General features: G+C 39.5%; 2 protein-coding genes across 5 annotated transcripts in view; one reads left to right on the top strand and one right to left on the bottom strand.

Annotated features, from left to right (window-relative positions):
• The window catches only part of phactr3a (phosphatase and actin regulator 3a), a 47,149-nt gene extending 33,610 nt beyond the window's left edge, over positions 1 to 13,539 (top strand). For 3 of the 4 annotated variants that reach the window (XM_084721421.1, XM_084721423.1, XM_084721424.1), the window contains 9 exons: positions 602 to 817; positions 1,454 to 1,682; positions 1,963 to 2,216; positions 3,478 to 3,631; positions 10,003 to 10,058; positions 10,458 to 10,519; positions 11,153 to 11,293; positions 12,350 to 12,426; positions 12,897 to 13,539. In XM_084721421.1, the coding sequence (XP_084577547.1) occupies positions 602 to 817; positions 1,454 to 1,682; positions 1,963 to 2,216; positions 3,478 to 3,631; positions 10,003 to 10,058; positions 10,458 to 10,519; positions 11,153 to 11,293; positions 12,350 to 12,426; positions 12,897 to 12,912 (1,205 nt within the window). In that variant the 3' untranslated portion in view covers positions 12,913 to 13,539. The remainder of the gene's footprint in view (positions 1 to 601; positions 818 to 1,453; positions 1,683 to 1,962; positions 2,217 to 3,477; positions 3,632 to 10,002; positions 10,059 to 10,457; positions 10,520 to 11,152; positions 11,294 to 12,349; positions 12,427 to 12,896) is intronic. The other variant, XM_084721422.1, reaches the window with a different exon arrangement.
• A 204-nt stretch (positions 13,540 to 13,743) lies between these two features.
• Positions 13,744 to 21,809, bottom strand: LOC146325407 (synaptonemal complex protein 2-like). Its single transcript, XM_084720021.1, has 10 exons — positions 21,531 to 21,809; positions 21,315 to 21,366; positions 19,597 to 19,725; positions 18,613 to 18,791; positions 18,229 to 18,323; positions 17,849 to 17,948; positions 16,973 to 17,031; positions 14,849 to 14,927; positions 14,451 to 14,507; positions 13,744 to 14,027 (listed from the first exon to the last, which is right to left on the bottom strand). Exons 1-10 carry the CDS (start codon positions 21,807 to 21,809, stop codon positions 13,971 to 13,973), a joined length of 1,086 nt encoding a protein of 361 aa, XP_084576147.1. The 3' UTR covers positions 13,744 to 13,970.
• Between the last annotated feature and the right edge of the window lie 1,351 nt (positions 21,810 to 23,160).

Below are 23,160 nucleotides of genomic sequence, written 5' to 3'. Positions count from 1 at the left end.
CAGAATCTGCAATTTATGCTTAAATTACCTCTCCCATGTTTTTAATTGCAGTTATTACTGCCCAAACCTTTTTTAAGTTTTATATCAGATTAAATTTGGTGTTTTTTTTGTTTTTTTTTGAAAAATCATGTTAATTATAACCCAACTGTCTTCAGTATTTGCTGTATAACCGCCCTGATCTTCCAAATAGTATTATTACATTATTATTATTAAATATAAAATCCACATGCTGTCTCCACCCGTTGTCAAACTTTTAATAGTTACATTATATCTATATTCTGCAAAATGTGAATTTACAGCTCCTGTGTTCCCATTGGCCATTAAATGTTCTAATATATACTGTATTAATATATATACATTTTTTTTTAAATCAAATTGTATTTTATTTTTTCTATTTTCCAATTGTTGGATGAGGGAGTAATTTTCACCATACCAGGGCTGTGAGTGGGGGAGTGGTAGGGGGTACTTAATTTGTTTCTCCATCTCTCTTATGTCTCTTATATTTTTATAGAAAAAATGCTATAAAAATCAATCTTTAAAAAATCATATGTGCAGCATAACTAATTTCATTAATTTTTTTCCCTTCATTCATGTTCTCTAGTAGCTGCCCCTCTACAGGACTGTGAACGGGTGGAGGAGAATGTATCGCTACCGGATGAAGACGGAAGCGAGGAGCTGCACCCTGATGGGGATTTACCTGAGGGGCTGCAGGACATGGGAGAGCAGCTGGAAGACAGACCAGAGGAGGAGATTCCTCCAGGAACGTCCCCACCACAAGTACCTCCAAAACTTCTGCCCCAGTTGAGTACTGGAGATGGTGAGCTTCATCAACTATTTTCTTTCTATTGAAATACATCCACCAACTGAATCACCATGCAGAAGGAAGTAGTCTGTAGTTTAGTCCAGCAGTTCCCAAGCTGGGGTTCTGAAGATAAATCTGAAGGGTCATGAGAAGATTAATGGGAGGAGAAAGAAGAAGAAGAAAAAAAAGAAAAGGTTCTGCTACACAAATTTGTATTAATTTTATCAACTTTTCTCTAGTCATTTGTTTATTTTCTTCTGTAGTTTGACAAAGGCAGGTGGAGCCACACTTCTGTAGTACAGGGTTTCCCAAAGTGGAGTGCGCTAGCTGCCTCTAGGGGGGTGCAGAGAATCAATGCATTTTTGTTTAAGGTGTGGGGAATTTGGGGTTCGTCAGTCTGGATGTTGAAGGGGGTGCATGGCCTAAAACTCTGCGGGTACTCAAATTTCCTCTCATATTAAACAGCTGTGCAAATCAAGCGTGCTGGAAGTCTAAATTCTCTTAAGAAGAAAACTCAATGTGTTTCCCAAACTCCACCTCAGTATTCTAAGATAAACTCCAGCCTGCATGAACCTGCAAACAAAGATGAAGATGAAAGAGAGATTCTGTTAATTAACCTCCAGTGTTTATCTGCTCATGCCTCCCTCTCAGATTCAGGCCCTGTGTCGCTCCCCACTCACCTGCCCAACTCCTACCTCCCCAAGGAGCCTCCACCCAGGGCAACCGAAAGCCTGTCTTCAATGACCCTGCCGCTACGAGGGCCCCTGGCCAACTCCTCAGGGTCCCCGCATCTAGGTAATATGATGCACCCTCCCATGCCTCCTAGCTGCATTATGGAGGAACTGCAGAGAGCTTTCGCTTCCAAGAACAGACAGGAGAGGTAAGTCCTCAGGTTGACCCCATACATCTGTTTATGTAAGCCTCACTTTGACGTAGTGGGACTGAGGAAACCAAATATTTTGCCTTGTTTGTTGTATCACTGGTGTTAAAACTAAGGCTGGCTTATATCCCATTTTATAGGATATGATGACAATATACTGCATATGAAGTGTTGCTTTGTAGAGTAACATCCTTAAAATCTTATACATCTAAATTCCAGATGTTATCCATAGCTCCTCCTACTTCCATATTAATTTGTCTTCGTCCCTGTGTCTCCTCAGTGTCCACGATGGGTGTGAGCAGGGCTCATCACCCCCGCGGCTGTGGTGTTCTGATGGCCGGCTCTCTCGCTCCTGCAGCTCTGACAACCAACACACGTCATCTCTGGGTGGCGGCTGTGTGGGAGGCGGTGGGTCTGACTGGCCCAAGAAGGAGGCGGAGGAGAATAAGGAGAATGTGCGGCTGGACCAGTGCTTCTCCAACACCTCAGGCCTCCCCACTGACTTGGACGGCTGGAATGAATCCGTCATATCTGGTGGGTTGAAGAGCTTGAAAGTGTGATTCATGGGGTGGCTTGTAAGCCTTTCAACATTCACGTTTTTGTTTTGCCACTGTACTCTACACGTTGAATTTAAAATGAAACACTGCCTTAGTTAAAGTGCTGTTTGCTTTAATTTGAGTGTGCTTACACGTGAGTGTAGGAAATGTAGCCCTGCCATTGTTTCACTCATTGCCAGCATGTTAATTATAATTTGCCTAGACCACTCAAGACCAACCAGTACTCCTGTCTTAAATACTTTCAGGCCCCAAGTTTGCTGTCACACCAATTAACAAAAACTTTTTTGGGAATTTGCACATTTTAAAGCTGCACTAATTGATGTTTTTATATTAACAAAGGGTCAAATAAATATGGTTAAAACCCACACATCCATCTCAGCAGCTGAATCGAACCAATGCCAGATTGATAGACTGTTCTAATTTTCCAACTGGCCCAGTTTGCGTGTACAGAAGCAAAACTGAAATGGTCCAAAAAACACAAGTCATGTGGTGGAAATGCCATTTGATTATTGGTCACACAGACAGTCAGTCAGTATAAAGATGACAAACGGCTCAGTTTCTACCTGGATAACTCCAACTCTTGCGCTCCAGGGTTCAGTTCAACAGGACTTGGTCTGGTTTTGAGAAGGAAAAAATGGTGTCCTGGGGACAAACTTTCTCAAATTACAGCTTAACTTTACACTAAAGTGTGTTTCTGAAAACATCTGAGGCAAGAAATGCTGTTACAGAGTCTTGATTCATATTTGATTAGTACTGCCAAGTTAAGACCGTTTGGCCTGAGTTTTGTCAGGCTGGTGTGTTGCACTCAAAACATGTGACTTTTCAAATCTGGACTGGTGAGGCTCCTCTATCAGACATCATATCAAACGGTTGTAACTGACCCAAAGAGATCGAAGACTGGTGGAAACTTCCCTGAACAGGAGGGTGACCAGTCACATCTGTCACAGCACATGAAACACGAGCTCACAGATTCATCTGGTTCCCAGGCTAGGCAGAGACCAAAGCAGAGCAATGACTTTGACTTTAACCTGATCGTCATTGTCTCATTTCAACTCCAACTTGCTGCAGGGCAGAGCAAAGACGATATGAAAAGTGTCTCTGTCGAAATACCCCCAAACTGTACTGTAAATAACAATCACTTAATGCGGATGCTTGTCAATATGAAGTGGTCATTGGCATTTGGGACGAGGGAAAGGTTAGACTCTAATGTGTATTAATATGTATATGTGTGGTTGCAGGCACACTTCCTCGCAGGCTAAGGAAGGAGTTGCTGGCTGTCAAACTACGAAACAGGCCCAGCAAGCAGGAGCTGGAGGACAGGAATATCTTCCCAGCAAGGAGCGACCAGGAGCGCCAAGAAATTCGCCAGCAGATTGAGATGAAACTTGCCAAGTAAGTAATGAAATCTTCTCTACATTTCTATCAGTTTCTATGATCTCCCTTTGCCTTTGTTGAAGTACATTCCTAAGTACAATCCCTTCATATCACTCTGCAGGTAGTTAATAATTTGAGTGTTAATCATGGTGTAAACAATGCACATCCAGGACAGACCTGGGTAGGGAATTTTAGCAGGGTAAACCTATATACTTAATTGCTTCAGTTACATAATGGCCAACAGTTGGAGGAGGTGAGATAAAAAATTGGATCTGAGGGGATTAACTGATTGTTTTGAACAGACTTGTTGTGTGAGATGCTACTGCTCAGAGGAGACTGCCTGGGTGTACTAATGTTTACTCAAGGCCAACCCTCCTACTGGGAGGCGTCTCCTTTATATTCCAGCACAGCACTTAACCATGTTATTGAAAGCTAAGAAGATTTCCAGTGTGAGGAAATTGTGTATCTCTTCAATCCAAAGGGAATAAAGTCACAGTTGGCACAATACACCCATGTTAAAGGGGTAATTTGAATTTTTATAATTGGGGTTGTATGAGGTACTTAAGAATAGTGTATTATCTACAGTATATGGTGTTCGGTACACCCACAATTTGGAGAAGCAGCAGGAGTACTTTTGTAGGAAACTAAGCAATGTACTGCAAGGTAAAATTACTATTTTTACCAAAAGAGTTTGTCTGGTTTGGAGAGAGGTATACGTGGCTTATGTAACGGTTGTTTCCCATTGGAAAAAAGCTGTACACTTTAAGTGATATTAATCTTCATTAGATGGGTCTTTTTTAGGTGGCTAAAATACATTTTGTTGCTGACCCTGTCCACAGCAGCTCATTGCTTTGCTTCCATGCTGGCACTCATCTATGCTGCTACAGCTAAGAGGGGGCATGCCGAACATCATCCACTGTAGGCGATACAATGAAAATGGATATGCACCTCATATAACCCCACTTTAAAGACTCCAAACTATATCTTCAAGTAAATTCCTACATGCTTTCAAAGAACCATAGACTGAGTGCAACAAGTACAAACAGGTGTTTTCATCTGTGCCGTTCTGCCAGTACATTACTAGAACTGGCTTTTCTATGACAACTGAGAAATGTAATGTCCAAAGACTGACAGCAGCAGTTTCATGTGTGAATGTGTCACAAGACCCAGGTTCTTTAACACTAGCGTATCAAACTGGGGCACACACCAGAGTTACATAACCTGCTGTGCAATAACACAGCCAAGCACAGAGCGCCACCCACACTTTTGAGAGAACAAAATCTATCGTCTGTCTGTGAGACAACTAAGAATACTGCCTCTCCAGTCTATTCTTAGATTAACTGGAAGAACATTTCTTATTGTTTATTTGAGAACAGATGTATAGGTGTTCACAACCAAACAGCTTATGTAAAGGTGAGGATGGAGCACGACTGGAGCTTGCATAAGAGTTACTATAGCAGGGTCTTGGGGTCCACTTGTAGCACAGCGGTGAGAGTGCTTGTTATATAAAAACACTAGACCTGGGTTCAATTGATTTATAGCTGCTTAAATTTCTTTACAAGGACATAATAAATTAATGATCTCAGGAGGATTAAGGATCATACTGGAAAACCTTTACACTGCTCCAGGATTTTATAGGCTGTATAAAATGAAAAAGTTTTCAAAAAAAGGCAGCGGTTCAAGTTTGTTGCTTGTTTGTCTGGAATTATTATCACTTCAATAAGCCTGAGGCTCTAAATAAGTTATTTAAATGTTATTCATTCACCTACAGTGTCAGGCTTATTTAAGAAAATCTGTTTTCATCCTCCAGTAGTGTATATGAATAAATTGAAGACACACTGCACCATTTTGGAAGGAAACCCTGGCTAAATATAGCTCAGACTGGTGAAGAGGAGGGGGGAAAAAAGCTCATTTCCCCTGGGAATTCATACTGAATGACAAAACAATCCATCACACTCCTCCTCTGGATTTCTCCGGGTGACTCCCACTGTAAATTCAATCTGCTCCTTTTTTCCCTCCATCCTTTCTGCAGCTCACAATGAAAAGCTACGGTTGCATTTGCTGCAGATCAAGCAGAAAACGCCATCAGGACTTATGGCGGATAATGACACCTTGTCTGTCTATTGTGTCAGTGACAGATGACCTTTCTATCTTTAGAGACTCCCAGCCTGGCACTCGCGCCGCAGCCACACTCGGCTGTTTCTAATCTTAGTCGCTGACACTGTTCAATAATGCATCTCCCCGTGCGCTCCCCCTCTCTCCACAAATGTGTTGTCAGGGAGTTATATCAGCAGAAATAATGGTGGGGAGGAAGAGCAGGAGGGGGCCTGCTACAGTTCTTGAAAATGGAAGAAAGATGGCAATGGCCAATTTCGTCTCCTCGCACAGTTGGCAGTTGATATAAAAGACTGAAAGCCTCTGCCACCCACTCGTGTTTTTATTCCTTTGTTTGGATTCTTCATCCATCCCTTGGCTGGCATAGTCAGACTTGCTATTCTAACTCATTTTGTTACAGAACATCCTGAGCGGGAAATGGGAGCCCTTATGCCAACAGGCGTTTTATGCGTCATCATGGTATTCTGGGGATACCGTTCATACTCTTATTTCAGCAATTAAACCCAGATATAGCAAGCGGCACATGAAAAATCTGGTGCAGTGAGTCAATGTGTTGTCTCATTTTCTGTTATCCAAAACAAACCATCATCTGTCACCTGAGATCAACACAGAGTAATAAAGTTTTGTGATTCATTGGTCTCACAAAGAAGAAAATCTGACTTTGCTACCAAAATAGTATTCAATATTGACAGTGATATCTGGTTTATTCAGCTCGCCGATGAAGACGAAGGTGGTCTGTTTCTAAAAATAGCCACAGATTCTCTGTGAAGCACACACTGCTCTGTGTGTAATAGTGAAATCTCCATTAGTGTGTTGCTAGGGAGAAGTGAGAATTTCTGCGGGAGGACTCTATTATCTCAAAGATACCAAGTGTTGTTGCTAAGCAACGTGGCGACCAGGTCAATAATACGGCGGATGGCCGTATTCGCTGGGGCTTTGAAAGTGATTTTCTGTTTCATCTGTTTAAAATGTAATACTGTAAGAGCTCTGGGAACATTTTGTCTCTGCGTTTTGTGTATTCAAAGAGTCGTGAGGCCAAAGAGTAGTCGTGTTGGGCTGTTCTTCACCTAATGATATTTTAGAATAGCAGCATGAAACCTGCCTGATTTAATCAAAGACTACTAAAGGGTTCCCTTTGACAAAGGACAAGGATACTAATACTGGTTATGTGCAAAATGCTGAAAAGGTTTTCAAACAGTTTCAGGGAAGCCTCAGTGAATGTACGTGGAAAAAAAACTACAAATTAGTTATCAAAAGGAAATAAAGAGATGTGCATTATTTAGTTACAGAGATAGTTCAGAGATATAGTTTTGGGGAAGTTGTACTGTTTTTTTTTCCAACTTTCCTAGTCAGACCTTTATTATGCATTTGATGTAGACTGGAATTATATCAACCAGCAATATTAGGCTATCCTGGATTAACTGTTGAGTGTTTATGGGATCAAAAAACATAATCATGATCCCAAAGGCATCCAGGAATTGAGTGTTGGGCTGTTCTTCACCTAATGATATTTTAGAATAGCAGCATGAAACCTGCCTGATTTAATCAAAGACTACTAAAGGGTTCCCTTTGACAAAGGATAAGGATACTAATGCAAATAGAAATGATTCAAATTCTTAAAGACTGACTATGTGCAAAATGCTGAAAAGGTTTTCAAACAGTTTCAGGGAAGCCTCAGTGAATGTAATCATGATCCCAAAGGCATCCAGGAATCGAGTGAAACTGATGTTTTTCTGAGCTTTGTCAGAGAGGAAGGCTACAGTCTTACAAAACCTATGTTCTAGACAACTTCCTTTCTTGTTTTTGTTCCTATTTTAATTTTACTTCTCAGAAGAGAATTCACTTGAGTGTTAAAGTATTGAATTATTCCTTGTGCTATTCCTGGACGTCTAGTCATGCGTGTGTTAATTAACATAGATTGATTGCTGGTCTGTGCTCATTACTGTAAAGATATCTTGAGAAGCGTGGTTTCGCTTCTTTCCTCTGCTAATGTTGCTTCACAAAGAGATGTAGGGAACAATCCTAAGACAAACTCTAATTACGTAATACAGTCGGTTACTGATGCCTTTTCCATTTAAACAGTGGCCTCTGTTGTGACACAAATTTGGCTTTAGTAAAATAGTATTAACACGGTTTAGAGGATTAAAATGATTTCATGAGCCCATCTTCCCGAGTGGGCCTCATGTTTGTAGGTGTCCAGGTCTCGGTCCATGTGACCTAACTTTGATCTCTTACAGGACACAACTATAAAGTGTCCAGTGTTACCTTGGGTGAAGGGATAAAGAGAGTCTTGCTGCGTGGCGGCATTCTGCCCTCTCTGTCCTTTTCTACCTCTGGAGGTGTGCTGCTGCGGGGTGTGCCACTTTCTGTCTGGGGCTGAGCCCTGCTGTGCAGCTCACATTTATTATTTATACAAAGCATGAATAGTTCACACGCACAGGGGACTCCGGGAAAACATTGGATTTTGGAGACCTTTCAGGTGCTTTGATGGCGAGGGAACGTGACAGCTTGAAATAAATGTACGATGTGTGATCTGAAGGTTTAAAGTTCGTCATAGATACTGAAGATACTGAAATTGTATAAGATCATAAAATAGGCAACATTATTTTGAATCAATCAAGTATTAGTGCCATTTTACAATAAGACTACCTTTGTAAATGATTTATAAATGGTTTATAATTAGGTTATGAAGGCAGATGTAAACACTTAAATCATTATTAAACAATTATAAAGAAGTTATAACACAGTTGTTGTTGTAACACTATTTGGCATGATCCAGTTACTGCTTGCTAAAATAATCTTACTAATGAGTTACTAACATTTGTAACTGACAAGAGGGAGCCTTAAGAATCTTTTTGACTATTAAGATATGCTGACAGTGGTTAAATGAGAGAGACAAATATCTGATGAAGCTATTTGGATTTTTGGGGCTGACGCCAGTATTAGGGAGTAAAAGATGTGGCTATCAATATATCAACCAATGCCCTTTGTACAGAATACAGAAGAGAATAGAATATGTACATAAACACATTTTTTTTGCTAAGATCCCTTAAATGGTTATCAGACACTTGTGGCAAAGTAATGGAAGCAGGATTAGGGTTGTAAATTTTGTGCATTTTCCTTAACAGATAGTTGAAAATGCTTGTAATCAATTAATCATTAATAATTAATAAGATATAACATTTGTGTTTTTTCTCACTGTCAATTTTTTTGTTTTTTCCGTAGTTTATCAACTTCTTAATGATTTATAAAGGGTTTACAACCTAACAATAACTTAATTATAAACCATTTATATATCATTTATAAGGGCATGCTTACAGTAAAGTGATACATGCACATTTTCCTCCTTATTTAAATAAATGCTTTCCCTTCCTTTTAAAAAATGTGTCTTTTACGTGATTAAAATTCAAATGAACTGGTACAACACTATGGGTAAAACGAGTGTACCAGTAGCTCAGTATCCCATAAATGCTGTCTAGTGGAGAAGTAAGCTTGAGTAAGCAAAGAGATCTGACCATACAGATAAATGTGGGGTCACTATTTGGCAAGCAATGGGTCCTTTTATCTAATGTGTTGTAACAGCTTATATTTTCAACCTCCTTTATAAACTAATTCTAAACCATTTCTAGATCATTTGTAAGGGTAGTCTTATGGTAAAATATATATATATTTTAGTCCCTGTGTGAATGAGATGATTTCCCTTACTGTACAAAAATAGTACTTTACGTGACTAAAAATAAAATGATGCACAACAACAATGTGGGTAAAATGAGTGTGCCAGTAGCCCAGTGCACATCTCCATCAGGGGGAGGCTGGGGATGCCGTGAGCCCGTTAGGCTCCGCCTCCTACTAATTATGCATGCAGTAACCAGGGAAACTAGGGAAGTCGCGCCCCAGCAGCACATCACGACCCAGTTGAAAAGCGGCTGTAGTGTGTGGCGGGTAGTAGAGAGGAGCTGCCTGAGCCCAGCTGCAGCGGCTGGTGTACACTCAACGAAATACTGCGGCTGCACCTGAGATGCAGCAGCTCGAAACCGACAAATAATCTGGTGGAGGATTCTCAAACGGGAGAATTTGCGCTACTTCGACCGTTCCAGATGTGGGGAGCGCCTCTGCCGAAGCAGCACAGCCGCGGTTTGGATGCGAGATGGAGACATAGGGGGTTCCTCTCCAGAACGCGCACAGTGAAGAAACTCCAGCCGGTTTAAAGAGGACAGGACAGGGACAGCTTGAGTCAAAATGGTTCAAAACGTGGTTCTGGTGTTTCTCCGCAGGAGGCTGAGCCAGAGACCGAATGTGGAGGAGCTGGAGAGTCGGAACATCCTGAAACGTAAGCTCAAACACTCCGATTTACGTGCCCAAACTACACTCTCTACTAATATTTAAAATTAAAAATATATTTTAAAAATACATGAAAAAAACCGATCAAAAAAACTTACAACATCGCAAGATAGTGCATTAATAATAACACAGACTGCCCAGTGTAGTACATTATTCAGGAGCAGAAGAACGCATGAGTGCACAGTTAAACCTGTTGGAAAACGAATTTAAATCAAGCATAAATATATGTACAAATTATACATACATTTAATTACATTTTAGGTTGTGATTCTCAATAATCATTTAAATAAACAATACCATGGTGTATCTTTTATGTTCTTTATAATAATATGTACTTCCTGATTTACAGTGGAACAAATTTCTAATTTGTCTGTTTTCTTTTTCCCAGAGAGAAACGACCAGACAGAGCAGGAGGAGAGGAGGGAGATCAAACAGCGGCTAAACAGAAAGGTACACATTTTCATATATTAAGAATAAGGGTGTTGGAAAATATCTATGCACTTTTGTATCGCGATATTATGTTTTGCAATACTGCACCGATTCTCAAAACACTATCGTGACACCTGCACATTTATGAAGCAGTGGTTCATTTTGTGTTGTGTTTAAACCCCTGCAAAAAAGTTTTATTTATCTTCCCTACTTTTTTTTAACTCAGGTTTCATACATGTAATGGTGTGTTTTTATACTATGACAGATTTCCTAAAATTTGATTTAAAAAAAAATAGCAATATATCACCTTGCTTACAGTATCACATTATATGTATCACCAGATTCTTGCCAATACACAGTGCTAATTTAGAAGCATTTGTGTCTGATGCCTAACACCAAAACGTCAACCAAATGAACATTGTACGCAGGGTGAAAAATTCTGTCCACTGCCCAAATGGCTAGTGATTTTTAGTGATTATTGGCTGGCAAGTGCTGCAAATCTACCATTCATTTGCATATTTTACCAGCCATTTGACTGGTAGCTGGTGCTAATTTTGTGCCATGACTGTACACATGCGGCACATGAGAGAATGTGGTTAATTCACAGTGAATAGCAGTAGGCTCTAAATGTTTGTCCAATGTCTTGTGTTCCAGCTCAACCAGCGGCCCACAGTAGACGAGCTACGAGACAGAAAGATTCTGATCCGCTTCAGCGACTACGTGGAGGTGGCCAAAGCTCAGGACTATGACAGGAGAGCAGACAAGCCCTGGACTCGGCTCTCGGCAGCAGACAAGGTGTGTATTTTTACGCAAACGCTCTACCAACTGAGCTATGGGAGCACACCGACAAGGTGTGTATTTGTGTGGACAAATAAAGAAACTTTTTGAAATAAAAGCCATATATTAGGGCTGAACAATAATTGAAATTTTATCAAAATTGCAATATAGGATACTGCAGTCTTCAAATTGCAGGAGGTGCAATATTTGTTAAAGGTAATGTAAGCCAAAACACTATTTTAAATTAAATATTGTAGGGCTGCAACTAACTATTATTTTCATTGTAGTTTATTTTCTCAACTGATGGATTAGGTGTTTAATTCTAGAAAATGTAAAAAAAAAAAAAAAAATGTTGAAAAATGTTTGTTATTTTACCTACAACCCACAAATATTCAGTTTACTGTCACAGAAGAGTTACAAAACCAGACAATACTCACATTTCACATTTTTTTCTAAAAAAAAAAAAATTAAAAAATACTTGATAAATAAATTATCAAATTGTTGGCCATTAATTTGATAGTTGACAAGTAATCAATTAATCATCTAATCATTGCAGTGCTTAAGTACTTTCAGGCTGCAGAGATGCACTGACCAACACATCATATGCTAGAGACTTATGAAAAATCTTTGTTTGGTACAGATTCTCACAAAATTAGTCCATAATTATTTAAATATTATTTAATAAAAATGAGAGTAATGATGTAAAAATGATCATTTCCTCTATCGCAAATCATATTGGAATTGCAACATCAGTCAAAATAATCACAAAAGGGACATTTTTCAACATTGTTGAGCCCTACTAAACATGTCAGACTATTTGACGTGTCATGTCGGTGACGTTTATCAGCAAATGAAGTTCACTGTTTAGGCCAGTCTGATTCCAAAGTTCCCCAAATTTTCTGACCTACCAATTTACCCATCGAGATCGAAATCCCGTTCCTCTTTAGTTTTTTATGCTGCTAATTAAATTTTCTCTTCCTCCTGCTGTCACTTTGCTGTCCAGAGTTTGAGGTACCCCGATGGCTCAGGATGTACTTAAGGATGCACTAATGCTGTTTTTCCTCCTCCCCACAGGCTGCAATCCGAAAAGAGCTGAACGAGTTTAAAAGCACCGAGATGGAAGTGCACGCCTCAAGCAAACACCTAACGAGGTCAGTGTGGTGCATGTGTGTGTGTAGTATGTGTTTCGGAATGCGTGTTGGCTCTATTCTGGGCAGCAGCAGGCTAAATTTAGCTCTCCTTGCTCATCCAGAGAGCACCGCTGAACTAAAGATAGATGGGAGTGCTTCTAACTGGGGGTGGGTGGGCGGTACTGTAGGGGAGGCTGTCCTCTGGAGAGGTTGTAGAGAGAAATGATAAAATGCCACGATGTCCTTGGCTGAGCTTGTTTAGGAAAGCAGGGGTTCTTGTTGTGAGTTGTAATAGTGACCCAGAGGGATGATGGGATGCAAGTACATGTCCAGCTTCTCAGCGCATTTACTATCTGAGCTAAAAATAGCCCAGCAGAAATGATTAATAACTGCAATAATAGCCAGGTATGATGACAAAGACGTCTTCTGCTCTCATGGTTTGCAATTCTCCCCCTTTCACACAGTCTCTCTGCATGTTTTTGTCTCTCCAGGTTCCACCGGCCGTGAAAGCAGGGAGTTTCTTCTGTGAAGAAATGCTGAGCATGGAAATTTTCTGAAGCTGCTAGAAGCTGCTCAGCGGTGACAGTTCAAAGAGCCTGGAGCCTTTTCTTCTTCAGCGCATCTTTAACATTCTTCCAGCACCCCTGACTATCATATCAGCAGCGTGAGGGCACGGGTGTGGGAGAGAAGATGACGATGATATTTGCGGCAGTGTGTCCTGGAGACAACTGAACGTCGCTGCGTGGAAGCTGGCTGGTGTAAGAGGACTTTGGTGGAGCCTCCGATTCTCAGGACGAGAGAGGAGGAAGAAAAAAAACAATCTTGTCATTCAGTCAGTGTTGGGTTTTTTTTGGTACTATTTCATGGACTCCTTTGACAAGGCGGTGTGAATCCGTGTAGTGGGAGGGAAGCTGTGCATGTGACCAGCTTCACCTTTTCTTAACTGATGAATAATGTGTCACTTGGACTGTGTAAAGACTGTGCAGTCTGGGGGAGGTGGTATTTGGGGAAGAATTTGATATTAACTGTACATACAGTATGTCGATCTGAATGAGACCGTCAATGTCTTCACTGAAAAGAGAAATACCTTTGTAAGCACTATTTGTCTTCAAAATACAAGGTCTTTTTTAAGAATGGCTTGTCTCATTTTTCAAACCGTTTTTATTTTCAACTAAGAATCAGACTGAAGAGGTATTGAAAAGCAACTGATACATTTAACATTTTTAAGTATTCAGTTTTTCAGCATCTAACTTACCTATATAAATCAATCAGGAATTTGTATTAAAATATCACATGGAGAAAACTTCTGTACTTGTTTTCAAAGAACACAATACATAAATAACATAACATTTCTGATAAAAACAAACATGTAGCAACAACACATCCATAGGCCAAACACATAAGCATTCAATAAAAGCAGAACCTGCAAAAATCAACACTTCAGGCGAACGCTTTGAAATGAAATCAGTGCACAGCAGAGCATGCATCATGTAGTGAAATACACAACCTTGTTGATAGTGTAGAGACCTTTGGCAGGACTTTGTTCAGCTGAAAACCTGGCTCCATCAGGGAAAAAACAAAGCATGCAGACCTCTCTTCACACTCTGGATATCTCTCTCTTGCTATAAAAAGGCACACAAGCACAAAGACATTCAGGAAAGAAGGCAAGGCAAGATATGGCAAGTTTATTTGCAGAGCATATTTCAACAAGAAGACAATTAAAAGCATTTTACATAAAACAAAAGGCATCAAAATATCTCAAACCAAAGGCAACACAATATAAGAGTAATATAAGGTAATATAAAATGACATTTAAGAGTTAAATAGAAAAAGAAGTTAAGACAGGGAAGTATAAGTTAGAAACTGTACAAAGCATCATCTGAGTCATAAATTCTCTCCAGACTGTACGTTATGTACAGGCTTTCAAAAGGGCATTGTTCTGCTGACAGGACGAAGGTCACCAAATGAAAGGCAGACAGAAACCCGGCCTAATTGTTCCGCTCTAATCCTCGCTGAAGTGTCACTTTAATGTCGTGTCTACTCACCATCTGACTGAGGAGTCTGTCCTGAACTGACTTCATGTCTTTCCTTATCAGCAACATCTGAAAACAGCAGGCAGAGTAGCAGGGGTTTCAGGGGTGGTAACATACAATATGACACAGTCAGGACAAGCAAGGGGACAAGTTGATACATGAGACAACAAGATAGATAAGCAAAATGTTGCAAAAGCCACTCAGCGAAAAATGACTGGACAGACAGACAGACTGACAGGCAGAGGTGACATGTTCTATTTTTCGAAATTAGATGAACTGTGAATGATGATTCTTCATTCAGAGCTACTAAGCTCTGGATTTACACACAGCTAATTACGAGTCTAACACTTGGACAACACAACGAAGCACACATTAGATGCCAGCTGTGAAGTTCAGCCTGAGGATCAGACCTGCGATGTGAATATTCTCTCCTCACACTCGAAGCTGTGAGACGCGTTACTCTCGAGGGCACTAGTCAGGATCTCATTTCTAGAAGGATGGAGACAGACAAGAAGGTGGGAGAATACACAAGATGAAGGTAAAGGAAAAATGTAACTATACTATGGGTTAAAGGGGAAACACTGATGTAAAAACTCCTTTTTCCTTTGTCATCAAATGTCTCAGGCATTTGAAAGTCCACTACTAGTGGGAGAAAGAGTCGGGGAATGACATGCAGCAAAGTGCTGTAGGTGGGAGCTGAACCCACATCTGCTGCAGAGGAGTCACAGCCTAAGTACATGGGGTGAACGCTCCACCAACTGAGCTACCAGGCCACCGAAAACCAAACACATTTATAAAAATGAATGTTTACATGCACAAAATATTCCAGTTTTTGCCCTTACTTTGTCCCACTAAGCTGTTTACATGGCTAATGAAAATGAATATCCCAGTAATATTCCTGTTGAAATGCAGCTGTGCATACTCCAAATACCATAATAATGTGAATCCCACAGCTTATATTGTGTATCATATACAAAGCAAGTACATGTTAAAGTTTTTGATGCTTAAAAGTAGGATGACCAGAGATGAAGGCTTTTCTTTTGTGCATGCATCTCCACACCAGCATTGCAGACTTTTGGTTAATTGGTGTGTTTATAATGCAGAATTGACTGTAAACAGGCAAGAGTATTGCAAACTTTGGTTAAAAACCCCAAATGAGATGCACTGTGTACATGTCCAAAGAATGGTCTTGAAACCTGCATAACACCAGGACCTCCCACATCTCAATCAGAAAATGCTACATTTAGGATTAGGACTAGACTAGTTAGGAATATCCAAACAGAATATGCTGTTTACGTGACCCGTATTAAATTCAGAATATTGTGATGGTGGAAAATAAATGTGCATGTAAACATAGTCACTGTCAAGCAAAGCAGAAAAAATATAAATAAGAAATAAATTCTACACTGTCCATTTATGTGACCACAAAATCAGTCAAGATGTAACTACCCAGCAAGATGACAACATATGGTGAAAGGCTTTGCCACAGAGACAGCAGTCAATCCTGTTATCATGTCATGTAAAATCTGTGCTGTATGGCAGAGTGGCCAAAAAGAGGCCACAGCTCAACCATCTAATGATAAACACACTTCTCTTAATCAGTGAGGCAATGCGATAATATTTGTAGTGCTTTTCAACAGAAGGAACTGACAGTCATATATGGACAGAGGGAACAACGAATGACGTCAACTCAAAAACTGCATATTTTGAGCAAAGTCAGACAGATAGATTAGATTTGTTAACAACTTGCATGTCTGACAGGACACTACTTGGATCATACATCTTAAAGCATGGAGAGAGGTGAGGCATGTTGATGATTTTGAATTTGAGTGGCCATTCACTCATTTTTAAAATCCACAGTAATGTAATCAAATTTTAGAATTAGAGTCACAATACCAACATTTTAAATTTTGACACAATACTAGTATAAAGGAGAAGAATGCCACAGTAAAAACAAAAATAAATCCTAGCTTTTTTTTATTAACAACCTGCACACAGTGCTGACACAGAAAAAGTCATGAACACTGGGTGCTTTTGCTGCAAGCCAAATTTCAGGCAGGACTGACCTGAACTGAGGTCTTGAATGAGCACTTAGATATTTTTTTGTAGCTCTGGTACTTTTAATACTAGAATTCAGATATTATACCATTTGAAATGGGTATAGAAAGATGGCCCTTTGCAGTGAGGACAGCCTTGACTGGCTGGATAATGGTCGGGGAAAGCTTGCTAAATAAGCATCAATGAACTTAGTCATGAGATTAGTCATATGATGATACACTGGCCACATCCCTCCAAAAAAAACAGCTTGTCCTGTTGGGTGCACATCGAGGAAAAAATGCATTTTCCAGTCAATATTTTTCATCTCTGTTTCACCAAATAAACAAGTGTGTTATTCAGCCTTACACAGAGTAAATGGGTTTAACCCCGTGGCAACAGCATTGATCAGAATGTGGTAGAAAAATAGCATCAAACTAACAATGTGACTCTTTCAGCAACCTCACAAACACAAATACACACATAGGCCTAAATTTCACCTCCTGTTTTCTTGCTCCTTGTAAGAATGGAACGCCGTGATCTGCTTTTTCCAGTGCATCTGGGAGAGGACAGACACCAAACACTGATCAGACACTGGTCAAATCAACATAAAGAGCATATATTGTATTTCTCAGAGTTTCATTTAAAAGACAAATATGTAATATATTTACTACTACTATTAAATCATAAAAGAACTACAATATGTCATCAGAGATTAAGGAAACATGCTATCATCCAGCTACCTTATTCTCCTTTTAAATTTCCATTCTGGTCCAGAACGTCTGTTTTATTTAATTTATTAGAATTGAAATCAATGCTGAATGTTCGCTAAATAAGTAAGTGTCTGTTTATGAGCTGAAAGAAATCATTAATAATCTTTTAGAAGGAGCAGATTTTTATGACACTTCAAATGAGAAATATCTTAACAGGGTCTGGTAGGCAGTAAGACAAGCAGTTACTGAACTCCATCTGCAAAGTGTGTGTGGTTTTTTTTTTAGAGCACTGCTTTTTTTTTTTTTAGAGCTTCTGTCTTCAGGTTGACAGGCTCAGCTTTACATTGACAATTGACAGTTATAAACAGCAGCTCAACTTACAGTGTAGGACTCACTGTCATTTGTTACAACAACTCACTTCAACCATAGATTGTGAATTAAATAGGATTTCAACCTATTTAATATATTGTCTATGGGGCCAACTTCCTATTTGAACGGCAGTATTCATTTTTGAATGTTAGGGTTACACAGTGTTCCTTTAAGAAAATATCGTATGAAGAGATATTTTGTTCTTGATGATATTACTTGCATATTCTTCCCTAAAATGTTACACAGCAAGAGGGTGAGCGTCTTAGAGGGATACAAACTAAGAGAGTCACATACAGTCAGGTCTTTCTCCATGCTTTTCAGCACAGTGTCACCCTTTTCCAATTTGCTGATCTCTTCCAACAGGACCTCTCGAACCTGTTCAAGCCTTTGAGTCCTGTACAGAGGAGAGAGAATTAAGTAGAAATCTAAAATAAAAAGCACACAGTGTTTTCAGATTGCAGGACACGACACTGATATAATTATCTGATATTATTTATGTAATATCAGAGTAAACTTGGGACAGAGTCCTGATTGTGGATTTACGTTTTCTTTAAGACACACATGTGGGAAACCCACCATCAAATCAGGATATACTCTATCTTGATGGTAAAAAATGCGCAATTAGCCAAGGTGACCAGTGAATGGAAAATTTATTTAACTACATATAAACTGACCTGTATTTGGTAACTTGCGTGTTGAGGGACGAGATGTGTTGCTGGACCATCTTTAAAGACTGCTTGTTGTAAACCTCCATCATCTTATGACGGTTCTGAATACAAACACATTGAATAGATAGTGGTTCAGTAAGGCCATCATTAAGCACCATTTCAGTGGCTCAAGATTATGAAAACAGATCTGAGTATGAAGTATACAAAAGAGGTTGTGAGAATATATTAAATCTAAAAACACACATAGCCACATACCCAATACAAATCACATATAATTTTCAGTGGTGTGCATTCTGAAACTACTTCAGAAAAAAAGCATTAACATAATGTAGCGTGTCAGTATTTTCCTGCACTGTTGACTATTTATATGTGTGTTGTTGTGTGTTTAACCTGGAACTTCTTCTTTAGCTCTGAGCTGAACTGCTGGCACAGGTTACTTGGGTTTACAGCAGTTTTTGGCAACTCCATATACTCCTCCATGTCCATGTCTCTATCCCCAACTTCAGCATCCCAGTGACTGGAGCTCACAGTGTGGGAAGACATCACCCGGCTCACCTCACTCTCAGCGACTGAGGGTAACAGACACATCCACTGACCCGTTAGAGAGGATAACTTCAGAGAGTTACAGAGAGAAACATAAACATCCTCATTGTATTACAAGGCCTATCATAAAGACACTTGGTTTGCTTCAAAAAAAAAAACTTTCTGCTCTTGGTTGTTGTATATAATCTAATACATAAAACATGTATCACATCTTCTATTCTCAGACAACTCAACCTTTTGTGCTCTTGGCACTACTAATGATGAGTGGACAGCAGTTCCACAATAGGATTCTGTACACACACTGTACAGACATACGGTGCAGACTGTAAAACCCCTGAGGCAAATTGTGATTTGTGATATTGATATTATTTCTTTGGTAATTTTGAAGGTTCTACCCTTTTTCCTGCTTTCTTTGTTTCCATATTCTCCTTAACTGCCTTGCTCTCTCCAGCTCTGGGTCTGACCATGAGGTCCAGCTGAGGAGATATATGTACATATTATCCCATGTCGGAGTCATTGCTAATATTTGAGGTAAAACAATGAAAAGTGGCCATGTTTTAGTACCTAACAATGCATTTAAGGACCTCTGCAGTGTGTTAACTGTGCAACATTAAGTATGTAAATGGTGAGGTAATCTGTCACTCAATCCCTCATGGGCTCCTGCTGACCTTAATTACAGAGACAGAGTGATTAATGCATTTTTTTTCCCGAGGTTCACGGGTGCATTTCTCTGCCCGCAAGAAACTGATTTTTCAAGACATTATTTCACCAGGACATTTGTAAATGTCAGACTGAATTACTATTTTACTTGATAAAAGTAACATGTCTTACAGGACTTGAACAACTTCCTTGGTTTCATCCGTGGAGAATGCTGTCCTCTAATCTTGCTTTTCTTCCTCTCTTCTTTCTCATCTTCCTCAGAATTATTGGATGTGGAGACACAGCGCTTGCGACTGGGTCCTGCAACAAGAAACAACAGTTACCTCTGTCATTTATTTATTTTTTTATGACAATGACAAATAACCTATTTAATAACACTTAATTTCATAAACAACTTGATCACAGTAACATTTAACATACAGGTCATACATTTATAAAGCAGGTTTGAGCTTCTCTCTCATTCTTTCCCTCTAGATCACTTGAGTAGGATGTTCCTATAGCTTATATATATGTTAGTTCATTTGATCTTATTTCTCCCTTCATGGATTTTTTTTTTTACTTTAATACTTAAAGTATATGATGCCCCTGTAGAGAGTTTGTGATTATTTGATACCCCACATCCAATACCACGTCACAAAAGGTAGCCACTCAACACAAGCAAACATCAAAAAAGACAAAGAAAAAGAAAAAAACCCCGCTGCCACCAGTCTGTAACCCTCTTTTCTTTGTAATAAGCTGCTGCAACTTCTTAACTTAATCTTCACCAAAATGGCCTGACAGCACAGTACACACAACTTCACTCTTTGAGGTTCTCAGCAGGGTCAACAAAACTGCTGCACATGGCACCACGCTCATACCTGTCCCCCCCTAAACAATGGCAGGTAGAAAGTAATCATCTCTTAGACAAGAGGGACATGAAGAAGAAACGTAAATACTACACATGTAAATGTGTAATTAAAATACTTGTTAAAGTGCCATAAATGATAATTAAATAATTATCATATATAACACCATTTGTAACAGTAAACTTAATTCTGCAAGTCCATAAAATGTTGTGAAATGATTATACTGAAATATATTACATACACAGTAAACTGCACAGCTTAATAAAGAATACAAAATCAGTAAAGGAACTTACTACAAATAACCCCAAAATGTAATGTGTACAGTAACTATAGCTACACTTATAGCAGGAAACAGCAACAATGATTTGTTACTAGGGCTGTCAAACTTAACGCATTAATAACGCCACTAATTTTTTTTAATGCGTGATTACCGCATGTTCTTATTGGCCTGACCAATAGTTTGAATCAGCAGCTGGAAATGAATCAGAGTCGTGAAGACGAGAGCTTCTGTCACCCAACAATGTAAGCAGGCATGTCTGTTTAGGCAACTGGCTCAGTGCAAAGAAATAGAAATACAGGAGGAGGGAGATGAGCGAGTGCTGATGGACTGAAACCAGGTAAAAGTAAAAAATAAAACAAAACAAAACAGGCTCATAGCAGAGAGAAAGGGAGAGAGCGTGTGAATATGGACAGAAGTGTCGACTTCATATAAAAACTTTTTATGATCATGAATAATATGAAAATAAAACATGTTTCTAAAGTTATTGTAAGAAATTAAATGGTATTATTAAGTACTCGTATCTGTACTCGGTATCGGCAAGCACCCAAATGTAAGTACTTGTACTTGCCGACATGGGAATCACTGCAGTATACTGTACGACTGTTTCTTAACACAGGGGTTTCCTCTAAAACAGATTGGTGTTTTGAATGGGGAACCCCCACTTGAGGAAATCTGTACTTGACTAATGCAATGAAATTTAGTTCTAGAGGGAACATAACTGTAGCATCTGCAAAAATCCAGTTGAACACAAAAAGTTCTTTTACCTGAGACATGAAGCTGTGCAGGCTTTACATCCCTGTTAGGAGGTGGTGATGTCTGTCAGGATGGACATTATTATATTAGTCACATGTATTCAAAAATTATAATAACTGATAACTCATAATTAGAGGTCTTTCAGTGCTCCCAACCGTCCATCCATCTATACATCCAATAATAATCAATCAGTCAATCATAAAACACAAAGTGTGATAAAGTCCTACCTCTGTTGTGATAGCCAAGATAGCAGTGGGACTGTCTTCAACTCTATCACTGAGCACTGATGACCGTTTGGATGACAGGCTCAGTGAAACCTGAGATACTGAGGATACTCTACTAAAACCGTAATGGTGGCCGTCGTTGATGGTGTCCTCAGGGAATGGTGACTGAGGAGGGGAGGGCATGGCTGGCTTGTCCAGCTCAAGGACTGTGGATGTCAACAGTGGCATAGGGGACAGAGTCAGGGGAGATCCAGGTGGTGAGGGCTGTTGGACTGGACTCATCTGGAGACAAATAATAGAATGGAGAGGGACAGAAAGTGATAAGAAAATGATGGACAAGAAGAAATATGACACCTCATTTAGTGGTAATCTAATCATTTTGTCTGTCGTGGATTAGTGACAGTAAAATGATAAAGACATTTTCTAGATGCATTACAAGGATGAAGTGTTGCAGAACTATTATCTGCTCTGCCCAGAGTTATATAGGCCATTTCATTCATGCTACTTAGTCATTCAGATCATCATGTGCAATTTGACATTATCTACATAATTATACAATGTATTTATCAGGGAAAGTTAAATTCACACTCATGGTTACACATGTCTACCCCTGAGAATGCCCTGGTATAACCTTGGTCCTCTAATGTTACCCCGAACAACTCTTACCAGATTGAGCAGTTAGAGATTCAACATTACCAAACTGCTTAATGTGACAGTGTAGTGTGGATTATTCAAAGTGGGGTTGTATACGGTACTCAGTGTTTCCTCTACATTCATTTAGGAGTGGTGGCCCGCCACTCCTAAATCCTAGCCGCCACTCCTTCAAATTTCTTTCTTTTTTTTTTATTTTATTGTTGACGCAAATACACCACCGCCGCATCTCTCCACCTTCAAAACAGACTCCTGTCGGGTACTTGCGAGCACTAAGGTAAACTGCAGATAACTATCTTGCTCAGTATGGAAATATACTTGCGCGTGCTCATTTGCATGATGCTAGCGTTGTTTGGGGGGCGTGGTCGTCAAGCACGTCAAGCACCTAGGCGACAGGGCAGAGTCAGAGAAGCGAATTCCCGAATTACAAATAAACAATAAAGCAGCGAATTACCGGCCGGAGAAGAGGTAAATTATTGTCAAGTCAAGTTATTAGCTTGAGATAACTTGACATAGATTTTTACAAGTTAAACAGACGTTCACAATATGTTGATGACCAGCTAACGTTACATAACTTATCGGTAGTTTAAGTTAATTTGGCCCGGTGCCAACTCAGTGTCGCTAACGTGAGTAAACTAATTGATAGTATTAGGCTAACGTTAATATCTACACGCCATTATGTAACAATTGACTGCATTTTTCAGATGAGTTTATTGAAATATTTCTCTAAGAGAAACGGAACGCCTGCCCCCGCTGCTGAAAAAAATCCTAGAGGAAACACTGGTACTTATCAATATTTAACATATTACCTACAGTAAATCAGTATCAGATCTTGTGTATGATATATTTAGAATATTTTCACTGCTTTATTTTCACTGTCACACAGCTTTTTCTGACTAGAAATGACTGAAATTTAAGGCAAATATTGCACTCCTTCCTTGAACCAGACTCCACTGGCGAAATCAGTAATTTTATCTCGCAG

Source organism: Lutjanus erythropterus, chromosome 6 (genome assembly GCF_056507025.1).
Source record: "Lutjanus erythropterus isolate fLutEry1 chromosome 6, fLutEry1.hap2, whole genome shotgun sequence".
Classification (NCBI taxonomy): Eukaryota; Metazoa; Chordata; class Actinopteri; order Lutjaniformes; family Lutjanidae; genus Lutjanus; species Lutjanus erythropterus.
This window is presented reverse-complemented; position numbering and strand designations above follow the sequence as displayed.

Coding starts and splice junctions, on each gene's coding strand:
- LOC146325407 (XM_084720021.1), bottom strand. CDS start 21,809: ATGAGTCCAGTCCAACAGCCCTCACCACCTGGATCTCCCCTGACTCTG. Junction 19,726..21,314: donor TGCACAGCTTCATGTCTCAG/GTAAAAGAACTT, acceptor TTCTTGTTGCAG/GACCCAGTCGCAAGCGCTGT. Junction 14,508..14,848: donor AGAGAATATTCACATCGCAG/GTCTGATCCTCA, acceptor TGCTGTTTTCAG/ATGTTGCTGATAAGGAAAGA.